The 13,902-nt window shown below is 37.3% G+C and overlaps 1 protein-coding gene across 3 annotated transcripts in view; it reads left to right on the forward strand.

The window, feature by feature from the left end:
- Positions 1-703: 703 nt before the first annotated feature.
- The window catches only part of SYDE2 (synapse defective Rho GTPase homolog 2), a 39,441-nt gene continuing 26,242 nt past the window's right edge, over positions 704-13,902 (forward strand). For 2 of the 3 annotated variants that reach the window (XM_081057984.1, XM_081057985.1), the window contains exons 1-2: positions 704-1,513; positions 9,458-10,150. In XM_081057984.1, the coding sequence (XP_080914110.1) occupies positions 778-1,513; positions 9,458-10,150 (1,429 nt within the window). In that variant the 5' untranslated portion in view covers positions 704-777. The remainder of the gene's footprint in view (positions 1,514-9,457; positions 10,151-13,902) is intronic. The other variant, XM_081057983.1, reaches the window with a different exon arrangement.

Genomic DNA, 13,902 nt, shown 5'->3' on the forward strand with positions numbered 1-13,902 from the left:
GCCCGCAGCCCGCGCGCCCCATCGCCCGTCGCCCCGGGGGCTTCGGGGCATGCGCTGTGCGGCGCCGCCGCCCTCCCCCCCCTTCCCGCGGCAGAGTTATGCCAAGTATGCGAGCAGCCCGCGAGGGCCCGCGGCCGGTCATGGGGAGCCGCCGCCGCCTCCGCGAGCGCCGCCTGCTCCCGAGCGGGGCTCCGAGCACTCCCCGCGGCGGGGGCGAGCCCGCCTCCTGAGCTGCAGGGGATGGCGGACCCCCTGAGGAGGACGCTGTCCAGGCTCCGGGGGAGGCCAGGTCCCCGCGCAGCCGGGGGACTCGGGCTCCGGGCGGCCTCCCCCACCGCCGAGGGGGACCCCCGGGGTGCTCCGGGCGCGCCTCCCCGCCGGCACGCGGACGGAGCCCCGCCGAGCCCTCCGGCGCGGGGTCCCGAGGCGCGGGTCCCCGGCGGGCGTCCGGAGCAGTCGGGGGCGCTGGGGCCGCAGCTGCGAGGCGGGAAGGAGGCCCCCGCTCGGAGCCCCGGGCTCCCTCGCGCCCCCGCGCACGCCCCGCGGGACTCCGAGGGCAGCGCAGAGGACGACGACGACGACGGGGACGGCGCGGACTACTACGAGAACCTGCCCGGCGGCTCCCGCGGCGCGGCGGGGCCCGAGGGGGCGGGGGCGGAGCGGTGGCCCCCGCCTCCCCCGGCGGCGGGCTCCTCCCCGGGGGCGGAGGGCGGCCGCCTGGAGACGGGCAGGCTGCAGACCCAGTTGCGAGAGGCCTATTATCTGCTGATCCAGGCCATGCACGACCTGCCCCCTGACTCCGGCGCGCGGCGGGGCTGGGCGGATCGCGGCTGCCCGGAGGGAGCCGGGGCTCTGAGCCAGCCCACCTCCCCCTGCGGCTCTGCGGACTGTGCAGCCTGCCCCCGCCACTGGGCGCGGGGAGGCGGGGGCCGCCCTTGGCGGCAGGTGTCCCCGCCCCGGTCGCCTCCGAGGGAGTCAGGGGGAGGCCGCCTGCGGACTCCTCGGATGCGGCTGTCCTGCAGCAGAAGCCTCGAGAGCCTCCGGGTGAGTGCCAAGCCGCCTCCCTTGCAGCGGTGGCCGAGCGACAGCTGGATCAGGTGCAGTGCGCGCGGGGACCTGGACGAACCCCCGCCACGTGGAGGCGGGATGGACGGCTGGAGCCGAGGCAGCGTCCCGGCCGCGGCCCCCTCCGGCCTCCAGGCTCCCGATGCCAAGGACCCCCGCCGCTCCCCGGGAAGCACTTTCCGAGATCCTGCGGGCCCCCCTGTGATATGCAGCGGCAAAGAAGGCCAGGAGGGGCTCCCCTTCCTCAGGCCGCCCGCGGTGACAGTCAAGAAGCTGCAGAAGTGGATGTACAAAGGACGCCTGCTGTCCCTGGGAATGAAGGGTCGCTCCGGTGGGCCATCCCCCAAAGTCACGGGAGCGCAGGCCACCTCTCCAAATTTGGGCGGGTTGAAAATGCGTGAAAGCCAAGTCCTCTCGGTGCCTCCCGACGAAAGAATTACGCTGACAGGTAGAATACTTTGCAATCCAAATACTAACACCTCGAGCCTTAATGTTTATTAACTGAGCTTCTGTCTTAAGAGGAAGAATAAGGTCTGTTTTCGCAGACAGGTACAGGTACGTGCCAGTGCCAAAGTAAGTGTCATGTAAGTGGCAGCTTAATGCGATTTCGAGGTTACTTAGTAAAATGCATTCATTCGTTTTGCTTTCTTTTCTTTTTTAAGACAGTGGCATGAGGAACTTGGGGGTTTTGCTTTTTTTCCTTCTCTACGAACCTTTGTGCCTACACCTAAGCACAACAGTGAGTAAAGGTTAAGTTCACTACAGACTTTTAGTACGTTTAGGGTTGGGCGGTGCTTCCTTCATTTTTATTCTTTGTAGCTTTAGGCAAATCATAGACTTTTGTGGAGTTTGTGCATTTGAATTTGATCCAACGGGCTTCATAGCTGTCATTTTACTCATTACACCGTTCTTTCCCCTCCTCTCCCAGGCGCGTGTGCCATGCACACAGACACATACAACCAAAAACCAAAACCAAACCAAACCAAACAAACTACCGTAGTAAAATTTCTCTTTAGTCAGGTAGGATTTCACCTACTTCTCTCCACCTTTCCCTCCCCTAACGTTCCCACAAAAAAACCCAACAAAGCAAGTAATCTTTTTATTGTGGAAAAACAAGGGCACTAGTATTTTAATCAAAATAAGAAAGTGTAGACATTTACAGTCATTTTACTTGAGTATACTTATCCTTATAATAGGATTTTGCTGCCTATTTTGTATGTGTGTGTTTTTTTATTTTCACTGAAGGTTTAGGTTATCAATACTAGAAATCTCTTAATTATGTTGTAAATAGCAAATCTTCTCTTCTGAAAGAAGTATGATACCTTCAGACTGAGCCAAAACCATGATCTTTTGAATCCTAAATATAAAGACTTTTAGTTAACATAATAACATATTATCAGTAATGATTTTAAAAAATATTAAATGCTGAAATGTAAAAAGTTCACAGTACTTGGCAGTTTCTCAGGTAAAAATGACAACTCCTACAGGACTGGGTTTATACACATTAACTTTGTTTAACCAATAAACATAAACCGGTCGGGAGAAACAAGAGTTCAGAAAGCTACTAATCGCACGATGAGAACAAATCAAATGATTCATTTAAAATGTATAGAAACTTGAAAAGTTTTATTGAATCTATAAATCTCTAATCCACACCTGTCAAAAATTTCCCCTCAAATTTATTCCATTTCACTTGAGTAAAAGGATAGTAGAATGTAATATTTTTGTCAAGAGAGGTGTACTTTATGCTAAGTTCAAATTAAAATATGCATTTCCAGGAGTAAAGTATTTGTAATCATTTATTACATTTTATTGCCATGATAGCTCCTCTGATTTTGTTTGGTTCAGTTAACTCTTTTAACACAGTTAAATTTCAGCTATAACAAAAATCTGTATAAAACTTCCAAGTATTTTTTAATGCTTTGTTGCAAGGGTTAAATATTTACCATTTGATGACTTTTAATGCTTTCAGTTATAGTGTAAACATTCCAGGATTTTAAGAGCAATAATGAATGTAGTAATGTTTAAGAATGAATTTATTGATTTTTTTCCATCAAGAAACTAAATGAAACTAATTATTAAAAAATTGAAATGAAATATTAGAATTACTATGTGATAATATTTTTAGGTATTTTACAAGAAATCTAAGCACAAACAATCTGGTTTAAACAACTTTCTCAGATGTTACTTCCTTTCAAATCATCATTTCGTCTTTTAGGAAAGATAAAAATAATTTGTGCAATGTTATTATATCTAGTATAGATTTGGAGAGTTCATTTTTTTTTTTTATAACTTTTTCATGAAGGTTAGTTGAAGGTATTAAAACCATTTTGGATACTTTATGTGGTTTGCATATAATCTTTATCATCACCCCACCCCTTGCCCCCCCATGCAGGTATGACAACTCATTTAACAACAACCAAAGAAACAGAGATTAACTAGTTTGCCCAAGGTCTCTCAATCTCGTATATGGTTTGTATATGCTAGTATACGGATTCAAACTCAGGTCTTTATGACTCTAAAATCCCTATTTATATAAGGTCAAAGAGACTCTAAAGTTCTTTAGAGGTTTGATTCAATTCTGTTAAATTGCTTAGATTGAGGACATGGATGGAATTTCAACAAGGTTTAGAGGGGTGACTTCCACAAAGTTGTAAAGAAGATGGAATTCTAGAATAGATTTTAAGACTTTTTAAAAATCAACTGCTGTATACATTTTAAACCTTTGCCTTTAAATGTTTACTTAGTTCAAATGATGTTACTTGGATTCTACTTTTAAATCATGTTTTCTAAAAAATTAATTGGGCAGGTCAGATAAATATCCTAAAAGGTTTAAACCCATTTTTCTATAAAGTATTACTTATGAATATATTTTCTTTAAAAATAAAGTTATGGTTAGAATTTATAACAGAATAACAACATAATGGGGTAGAGATCTCTAACCTATATAGGTATTTTGGAAATTCTTTAGACCATATGACAAATGGAAGGCAAAATGATTTTCTATTTTGACTTCTGGCTCTTACTCGGAACCACTAAAACTTTTGATAGTATAATAATGCCAATGTTTTGATGCAGTTGGGTATGTAGTGTTCACAGATTGGCCAATTTGTTCCTAATTGAGATGATTATTTAAGAAATCTAAAGTGATTACACATGGTAAATATTGTCAAGTTTCTGCAAGCCTTAAGATTAAGAAGGAATTTTAATCTATTTGCCAACTATACTTCATTACAAATCTTTATAAATAAGTTTTAATTAGCATATAGTACTCAGAAATAAATTTAAAAGCACCAGCATGAACTATTTTGTTATTTTACTGCTTTAGAAAATAATTTGGATTTAACTCTACTTTTCTTGTTCCATGATCTGTGAAAGAAAAAATTTAGGACATATAACTTGTTGATATTTTGTCTAATATCTTTAGACAGTTCTTTTAAAATAGTATTAATTAGCTGATATGATCTTGTGCATTATATCTTAAAGTGAAGTTGACACATTGTTTTTTTAAGTTGACACTTTTAATGCAAATTTCCATCTATTCTTTTTCTCTAAAGTATTTATGGTAATATCTCTAATTTCTTACCTATATGAGATATATTATCTTTATGAATTTTTTCCAATAAATTATTTTATGCATTAGCCCTTTCAAGATTAGTAACTGTAAGCATATAATTTTTGACTATCTTCTAGCTTTAAATCCCTCTGTGAGAAATTCTGCCATTGTGGCCCTAGAAGCAAGTCCATTTTTTTGTTTTCTTGTGTGTGTTTTTTTGCAGGGGTGGAAAGGTAGGGGGGAATTGTGCCACAGAACATTGGAGGTGCTGCGGGTAGGAAAACTCTGACAATTACAAATTCAGCAGAAAGTCATGTGTTGATTTCAAAGTCCTACATTGCTAAGTGGTGTTTATATTTTGAGAATCACTAAGGATATTTGCCATTCTGTGTGTGTGGTTCACAGTTATAGAGCTCCTACAGGGCTCTTCAAGTTTAAAGTTTGTATGAATTCCCTGAAAGTCTTGTTAAAATACAGGTTTAATATGTGTGGGGGTGGGACACCTGAGATTCTGCATTTTAACAAACTCCCAGTAAGGATGTTGCCATTTGGTACACTAAGTAGTAAGCTTCTAGAATTATCAGTCTCCCCAAACACCTATCTTGATACATTTGTTAAAGTTTTGAAAAAGCATTATACTTTATTCTGATACTTGATACTAATCCCTATTAGAGAAAAGCACTTGAGCTCTTTCTGCTTTAGTTTTGTACCGCATGAATTTATACTTAGTACTTATATATGACAAGTTTAAGCAATTTTCTCCATATTGGTCTCATCTTGCATCAATTAAATAGATTTTGGAATCTACAAGAAAGGATATAGTATAATGTCTAACAGAACAGAGATTCTGGGTTTCTGAGCAGATCCGCCACTTCAGGGTTTGACCCTGGACAAGTTACCCAACCCTGCAGAGCCTCAGTCCTCAGGCTGCTGTGAGGATGAAAAGAGATAATCCATTTGGTACCATGCCTGCTGCTGAGCTGTTATCAAGAGAAAGGCAAGCAGGCTTTGTGAGAATACTGTCTTGCCCCAGATCATTAGAATTCTGGATGGAGAGTGAAATGATCAGAGGTTGAGGAGCACTGCCGTGAGGAGCACTGGGAACTGAGCTGGAGTGTACCCTGTTAGGGGCGCTGTTTATTCTACTCATCTTTTCTTTGTGCTTCTTTTTTCTTGCTCCTCCTCATTACTTTTGTGGAACTGAAAACAGTCTTGATGTTTTCTTTACTTTCCTGTCCCCAAAGCTAACACACAGCCTGTTTCTTAGGGTTTTTTTTTTTTTTTTTTTATTGTTAGTCACAAGGAAGGAAAAATAAAGGATAGAAAAAGCATTTCTCTCCTTTTCATTGTACCACTTTCCCATTTAGATTTATCTGGGGAAAAAATGTGTATACACACACACACACACACACACACACACATCCCAAAGGCTAAGGCTTAAGTTTACTCTAGTAATTTCTTCTGGCTGCCTGACTTGAGTCAATAAGCAGTGCTGCTTATTTTTAAACTCGAATGCTATGTTCATAACAATACTTTTACTCAGGATTTTTTAATAAAGAGAAGTAAGGAAAAGCAACAGAGTTTGTTTCTGTAGTAGAAATTTTAAAATGATGCAAAGATATCTGTAAATATTGTACATTTCAATGCGGATTGAAATACATAATTTCTCAAAAAGTTTGCTGATGATTTTGAGCTGGGGTACTAGTTCAGTCATAGTAAGTCATCTAGATTTATTATGAAATAATAGTTAAGAACACAAAATTGGCTTGAGTAGTTCACCACTATGTAGATATTTTTCTGAGAAGAAAATATTAATTGCCACTTCTGCATTCTCTTATAGGTATTTAAAGTAAAATGACTTTAATTAAAATTCAATTATAACATAACGTGTATTTGCAAGAGAATAAAATCTTTTTTGCCTTGTAACTTTGCACACTTATTTTTATAGTTTTTACTTGTGCTTTATGTTTTTTAGCATATATATGTGTTCTGAAGCTAAAGATAACTTTTAAGTTTATGCCAATAGGTTTAACATTAATTTTAGCATAAGCAGGGAGTGAAGGGAAGATTGCAAATACTTTTTCCTTTCTGTGTAATGGACATTCATATGCATCCATTTAATTAACTGAGATACAAATGAAATGGTTTAAATTATTTATAAATACTCATAATTGCTCAAGTAAAATTTGTTATCCTGAACACTGTGTTGCTTATATTTAGTTTTAATAACTAAATGTGGCCTTTATCAGAATTTAGAGTAATGTTATCTAAATTTAAACTTCAGCATCACGTATTGTGAATTATTCAGCAATAGCAATCAAACTATTTAGTTTCAAGTTTTTATAGTTTATGGTTTCATGAAAAATAATTGCGTCTCACGGTGTAATTATTCCTTTTAATATTACACATTCATTAAATGCTTATATCAGTAGAAGTATCAAGTTTGCTTAAATACGGGATGCTGGTAGCTTTATTTTTCTCATTGCAGTTCCTTGGAATGTAGTACAAGTAGCAGCGTGTTTATAGTGTATGTCAAAAACTCCAATAGGACTCAAAATCATGTCAAACGATATAAAATTTTGCATGTTTTTAGAGACATCTGAGAAAAACGTAAAGTGAGATGTGTGGCTCATAGCTACCATGAGTTATACGAGTATAACTGTACTTTGTGCTTCAATTTTATGATGGTGTCAGAACTACATATAAAATATCCTGTGAAGGTCTGAAATGCTATTAAATCATATGGGATTTGGGCTTAGATGTGAAATAGATCTATATTTTAGTGCAGTCAGCATAAGGATATAGTCACTGAAAGCCCAGAAGCCCCAGTGATTCTTGAGTATGTGTTGATTTTCAGTTCTGAATTTTAAGTGTAAGGGAGACAGAACCAAAGAAAGAGTCTTGAATCTTCAGGTTTTTGTGATTTAAATTAAACTAAACCAATTCAAGTTATTTACTGAACGTGTTTGCATATTAAATTCTGGAAGTTGGAGATGACTATCCCTTCCAGTAGCCCAGGTGTACTACTACAAACTTGGGAATCAGGGAAGTTTGTGAGTGGTGCCTCTTCCATTTACCAACTAGCTGATCTTGGGCAGGTTGGTTGACTTTTTTGAATAGTACTATATAGTTTTCTAACATTATCGCACTTAATCTTTCCAGCAGCCACCCTATAAGGCTCTGGGTTGATATTATCACCATGCTGAGGGAGGGTTGCCTATTTCCCTCCTTTCAGCGGTAGTGTAGTGCCAGGGAGACTGGTGAGAGCATGGGTTTTAGGATTAGACAGGCTTACCTTTGCATTCTAGGGCTAGCACCTTGACCATATTCCTCATATATTTTGTGAGGCTCATGGAAATAACCATACCTATGTCATAAGATCGTTGTGAAAGTTAAATGAGGTTAAGGACTTTCTTACTGCTTTATCTCTTGCACTTGGCACATAATAGGCACTCAATAAATGTGTTGAGTAAATAAATGTCTGGTGTAGTAAGTTATTCATGGGAGGTTTGTTCCCTTCTAATTCCTACTCTGTTCATGCCTCTGGAACTAATTGAACTTGAAACCCTATTTGTTTATGGTTTAAAATTATTTGTTTATTTATTTGTTTATCATTAATCTGTTTGGTTGGGTAATCTTTACGATTAAAAAATGACAAATTTACATTTTTAAAGAATTTTTTCAGTTGAAGGGAGGTTACGTACCACCGTCATTATACGCAAACCTAATCTTTTGGTTGTTAATAAATTTCACATAGTTTAGTGTGTTTTTATCAGTGTCTGTTATTAGACTGTTATATTTTACTTGCAGTAATACTAAGATGAATCAACATATTCACATTCAAATGAGCATAAGAACACAATTGCATAATTTACAAACCTGGCATGACTTTAAATTTTTAGATACATGGTTTTGTTTTAATTGTGTACAGTGAATTCTTATTATGATGGATATATATTTAACATATTAATTGTCAGTAAAGCCTGCTTTATGCAACTCTTTGGAAGTACAACAATTTTTCTTCTTCATATGGAATTAATGTTATATATACACTTTTAGAGTCTTATCGCATCATGTTAGCATGTACATATATCTAGTTATTTGATGTTCCCCATTGGACTATGAATTCCTAGGGCGGGGACTTTTTTGTTTTTCTTGCTGCTTAAGTTTGTGCCTGGCCAATAATAACAGCTGTGTTGTGCTCACTGTGAGACAGTATACTTGGTTCTAATCTGGGGCCTTCTTAAGGGATTTTTATTTTTATTTTGGCTTAGGTAGTTATAATTTATACTCTTCATAAGATGCTGCATTATATGGTTAGCAATCAAATGTTGAAATCTTAATTATCAGTAAGGCATTTACTAATGAGTAATGCTCACTTATTTTGAAAGATTTATTCAAAGTTAATCTTCATAAAAGTAGGAATATTACTTTTGGTTTTTTTTTTAAGATTTTTCGTCCTTGTAGTGAGTTGAAAATATTCAAATGTTAATTAAAGGCATACTGTGTACAAACCATTCTATGTAAGCTTTTTATAAATTATGTTTTCCTTAGGGTAAAGTTTTGTTAGCACTGTCATGTTTATAAAGGCAATCTCAGAGTTTGTCTATCCTTTTTCTATGACACTAATACTCACAGTCTGATTTTTAAATAATAGAAATGATTTTTAGGTAGAAAATCCTAAATTTTCTTGTTCAGTTTTAGTTTCTGAATGTGATTAATATTACTTTTCTTTCTTTTTATCTTTTAAAAAATAGTATTTAAATAGTCTCAAGGGACATGTTTTTCTTGGTATACCAGCCATTATATTCTACCTTCTTTTTTTCTTTAAAACAGATTTATTTGAAAATGTTTATGGTTCTACGATGAAGAGAAGAGAACTTGAAAATCTGAAGGGTAATATTGGGCTCAGAGGTCGTAAGCCACTGAACAGCATCACCGTGTCAAAGAAACGCAATTGGCTGTATCAGAGCCCTCTGAGATCTTTTAATTTGGAAGAAGAAAATAAGAAATGCCAAGATGTAAGTCATTTATCCATCTCACCTGTTTCTCTGCCTAAACATCAGCTATCACAACCTCTTAGACCATCTGAAGAATATTGCACGTGTGTGGTGTGTACTGCTGCAGATTCTTCATTATCAAGAAACTGTTCTTTAGACCTCAGTGAGGAAAATGATGCGGATGACGAAGGGGAAATATGGTACAACCCCATTCCCGAGGAGGACGACCTGGGCATGGCACATTCTTTGAGTTTCCGTGAGGCAAACTCTGCTGTTCTGAAGTTTCCTGCTGTCAGTTTGAGAGTACCATCTAGTAGTGACCTAATGAAAGCCGAGCAGCGTCCTGAAGACTTGCTGTGCTCTTCTGAGCACACAGGCAATGTTCAGAGCACACAGTCAAATGAAATGAATCCTGTAGATTCTATCCATTCCACAGAGTTGGTGCAACAGTATAAGCAAAAGGTTGGACACAAGACACAAGAAGGTATAATGGTGGAGGACAGTCCCATGTTGAAATCTCCTTTTACAGGTAAGGATGAGCATACAGCTGCCTTTTCTTTCTTCTTCCATTTTTTCAATTCTTGGCGGTAGCTGAAACTAAATATAGATGTCTGTTGTGGCCATGTACTTTTCCTTGCTAAGTGAATGCATTTTCATGACAATAAACTCAAAAAGGTTTATAAATATTTTTATATACATGGTGGTTGATTATGTTCATCAGACTTGGTTTTGTAATCTGATGTGCTTTTAGTGTGTCGATCTTTTGAGACAGTAATTATTCTTTTAGTTGAAAGAATGGAATCATGGGGACTAGAAGAGAAAGCTATATTCTTTATTTAAATCTCATTTTGCTTCATTCATGCAATCATTCATTCATCCATTCATCCATCCATACCTAGCATGGCCACAGCTGAAAATTTGTATTTTCAGTAGTCATTAGTTTGCACTTTTATGCCTATGTTTCCCCGTGAACAAAGGAAGGGGAGAAAAGGAAATAAAAGGTAGAAGTAAAGACCTTGCAAATAGGTTCTACAATGGATATGGAATCCAGAAAGGAAATAATTGAAGTTTGATACATATTAGATTAGATTGAACCATATGAAATCGCTGATATTCAACCATTTTTCATCTGCAAAAAACCCCAATATTTTATATAGTTTAACCTAATGGTTTCATACTTCCTTGATTGCCTTTGATTTTCTGATGTGCTTCTTTTCAAATTTAGTGACAGCTACACTACCCGGGAAACAGAGCATAAGGCATGTTTAGTTGCAAATATCAAATGTTGACTAGAAAACAATTCTGTTTTATATCATCATTTTAATTTATAAGATTTCAAATGGTACAGAATATTCAAAGATGTGAGGTGTAGCAGATGCAGTCAGTAACTCATCCATATCACTTGGGTTTTATTACTTATTTAAATGGGGGCAGCCTGCTTCTTCTAACCATCAGTATCTGCATCTGTGCTTGAGGCTCTCTCTGAAGTGTTGGGGAGTCTCTGCAGGACACCCTGAGAATGCCCCTTAACAAGTGCTGACAGGGAGGTGGCGTAGGACTACCTCACTCCCTCCTTCCTTGGATGGCAAATAGTGATGGGTATGGAATGGGGCAGGAAAGGCAACAGGGCATAAGGATGAGAGCAAAGTTAGAAAGTCAGTGTCTGTAAAGTGTTATACACTTTAACTTAAGTTATTGTCTTTAAATATTATTTTTGTCTGTTTGTGGCAAATTGTGAGCCTGGAAAGGCTGACAGACATTGTAAAAAGTACAGTAGAACTGTCATTTATCTCCTTTCTTAGTGTCTTTCTTCCCTTTAACATAATATTAAAACATAATAAGCACAATCCCAAATTGACCAAAGGAAATATTTAGAGAGTTTATTTATATGCCATCTTTTTTGTTTTAGTTTGATTAGAAAAGTTGCCTAAAGTGACCTGTTTTCTTGAACAATATTGCCAGGAGGAGGTTGAGAAGTAGGCAAAGAGAATGGTTGAATTTCAAAATAAATTTTTATCAAGGAATAGGAAAGCTGATGTATCTGAATATGAATGACAATTTTTTAATTATCTTACCCCAATTATGATTTGTTTTTTGCTTATTAACTTCTAGATGTCTATGTGTTTTTTATATAGTTGCAATCATAGTGGACTATTTTTGGTTTCTGTTATTTTCACTTCGTGTTCTCATCTTGTATTGTACATGTTTAACATTGTTGCTGTGTTTTTTTAACATTATTTACCCCCAATCTTTATAGTATTTAATTGGGTAGATGTTCCCTAATCTATGTGACTGGTTCCCTGATGTTGGGTGTTAACAGATTGTTTCCACTACTATTGCAGAGATTTTCATCACGATCTTTTGCTTCATTAGGATCAATTACTAGTATCATTACTGGGTCTTTACAGCTGATAACTACAATAGGTAATTCCTATATTGCATTTCCTAAAAACTTTACTAATTTATACGCAACTGACAATTGGTTGGTTGATTAATTCATTTATTCAATAAACATTGAGTTTCTGCTGTGTGATAGTTACTGATCTAGGTGCTGAAGGAATATTCCAATTTCACTTGATTCTAGCCGTTTTCATAAATTTATATTTAAATGTATTCATTTTGTTTTTTCTCCTTATTGTCAGTCTGTGATTTGATTAGTACATACACTTGTGGTTTAATTTTAAAGTGATTGTTAAATTTAGTGATATTTCCACTTTTGGATTTTATAAAAACAAAGCATTTTTGTTTTAATAAATTCAGTCTTGTCTGCAATAGAAATTGCTAACATACATAGTATTTCATTTTAATAATTAGTTAAAGACTTCAGGAGGAAATATTTAATGCACAATGGATTAAAAAAGGCAGAATGTAACTCCTTAATAACTTAATAAAACATAGAGCAGTATAATATACTGGGTAGCTTTTTTATGCCATGACAAAATAGAATGTAGACTAAAACAGGACTCCAATTACTATAGAAAGTTTCAGACCAGTAAACCAGGAGAATCATACTACAATTTACAGTACAAGGGAATGCTTTGTCTAGTTTATCAAACACTCCATTTCTTATTAGTTGCGTACCAGAAAAGCCCAGCAGGCATACTTAAAAATAGTCCTTTCTCTATAAAGAAACCACTTCTTTGTCATTAGGACACAGAAAGAGGGGTGGAGGGAGAATGGTATATTAATACTTTAAAGAAAGGTCATTTAATTTATTGATTTTTAAAATGAATAAATACTTTTTGTCTCATTTTTAGTATTACATAGACTAGCCTTTTATATTAGGGTTATTAGGGATTTTTTTTATAAGGAATAGTTAGATCAAGTATGAAAAGTTAATTTAAATTTTAAATAATTGAAATAATACTTGATTGTTTCTTTAACAGAACAGTTTATATTTATATAATATTAGGTTGTAGATGCTATTTTAATTTGCTCTATTAGTCTGAAAACTTACTAGAAACAGGTTCAAATTTAAAAATAAAATGGATTAGTCTGTATATTTTTTTTAAACTGGGGTATTGAAAATTTAAGGTTAACTAGAACACTTCAACTTCTTAAAACCTGAGAAAGTATTTAAAAATCAATTTAATGTATATATTTATTATAGATATAATATATATGTATATATTATATATGTATAAAATATGTGGACAGAAAAATGTTTAGGAGGATGGAGAGGTTGAAAGCCTAGTAGTGAAGCCCATGAGCTCCGACGGCCTCTGCCTTGGTTTGAATCCTGGTTCTGTCACTTACCAGCTGTGCTGTTTCAGACAAAGTAGACAGTTCTGTGCATGGGGTTCCTTATCTGGAGAATGTGATGCTAGTTGTGTCTTAACTAATAGGGTTATTATGAGAATTAAGCGAGGGCCTGTGCATACTATTAAATTAATTTGTCATATTTTGCCTAGCTCAATAAATGTTGGCAGGTATTATTTTTAATAATTAAATATTAATTTCATATTAAACTACTTTTAATATTATTTTCACCACAATATTTAAATGGTTAATCTCTTGGGTAGTACAATTTAGGCTGTTACTTACTTGTACTCCTTTGTATCTTTTTAAAACTTTATTGTAAATCTGGATAATTTTGACATGCAGAAAAAAATAAAGCTATTTTTGTGTGGAGAAAAATTCAAAAATGTTTCAATGTTTTACTCTTTATGAAAACTTAAAATTATAAGAAAACGTATTTATATCTCTGTGTTGTCTGTTGAGTATGTTGAAATTGTGAGGAAAGGCCCTAGTATAGCTTTTGAAGTTCTAAGGAATTATTAT

The sequence above is a fragment of the Rhinolophus hipposideros genome (assembly GCF_964194185.1).
Source record: "Rhinolophus hipposideros genome assembly, chromosome: 8".
Taxonomy (NCBI): Eukaryota; Metazoa; Chordata; class Mammalia; order Chiroptera; family Rhinolophidae; genus Rhinolophus; species Rhinolophus hipposideros.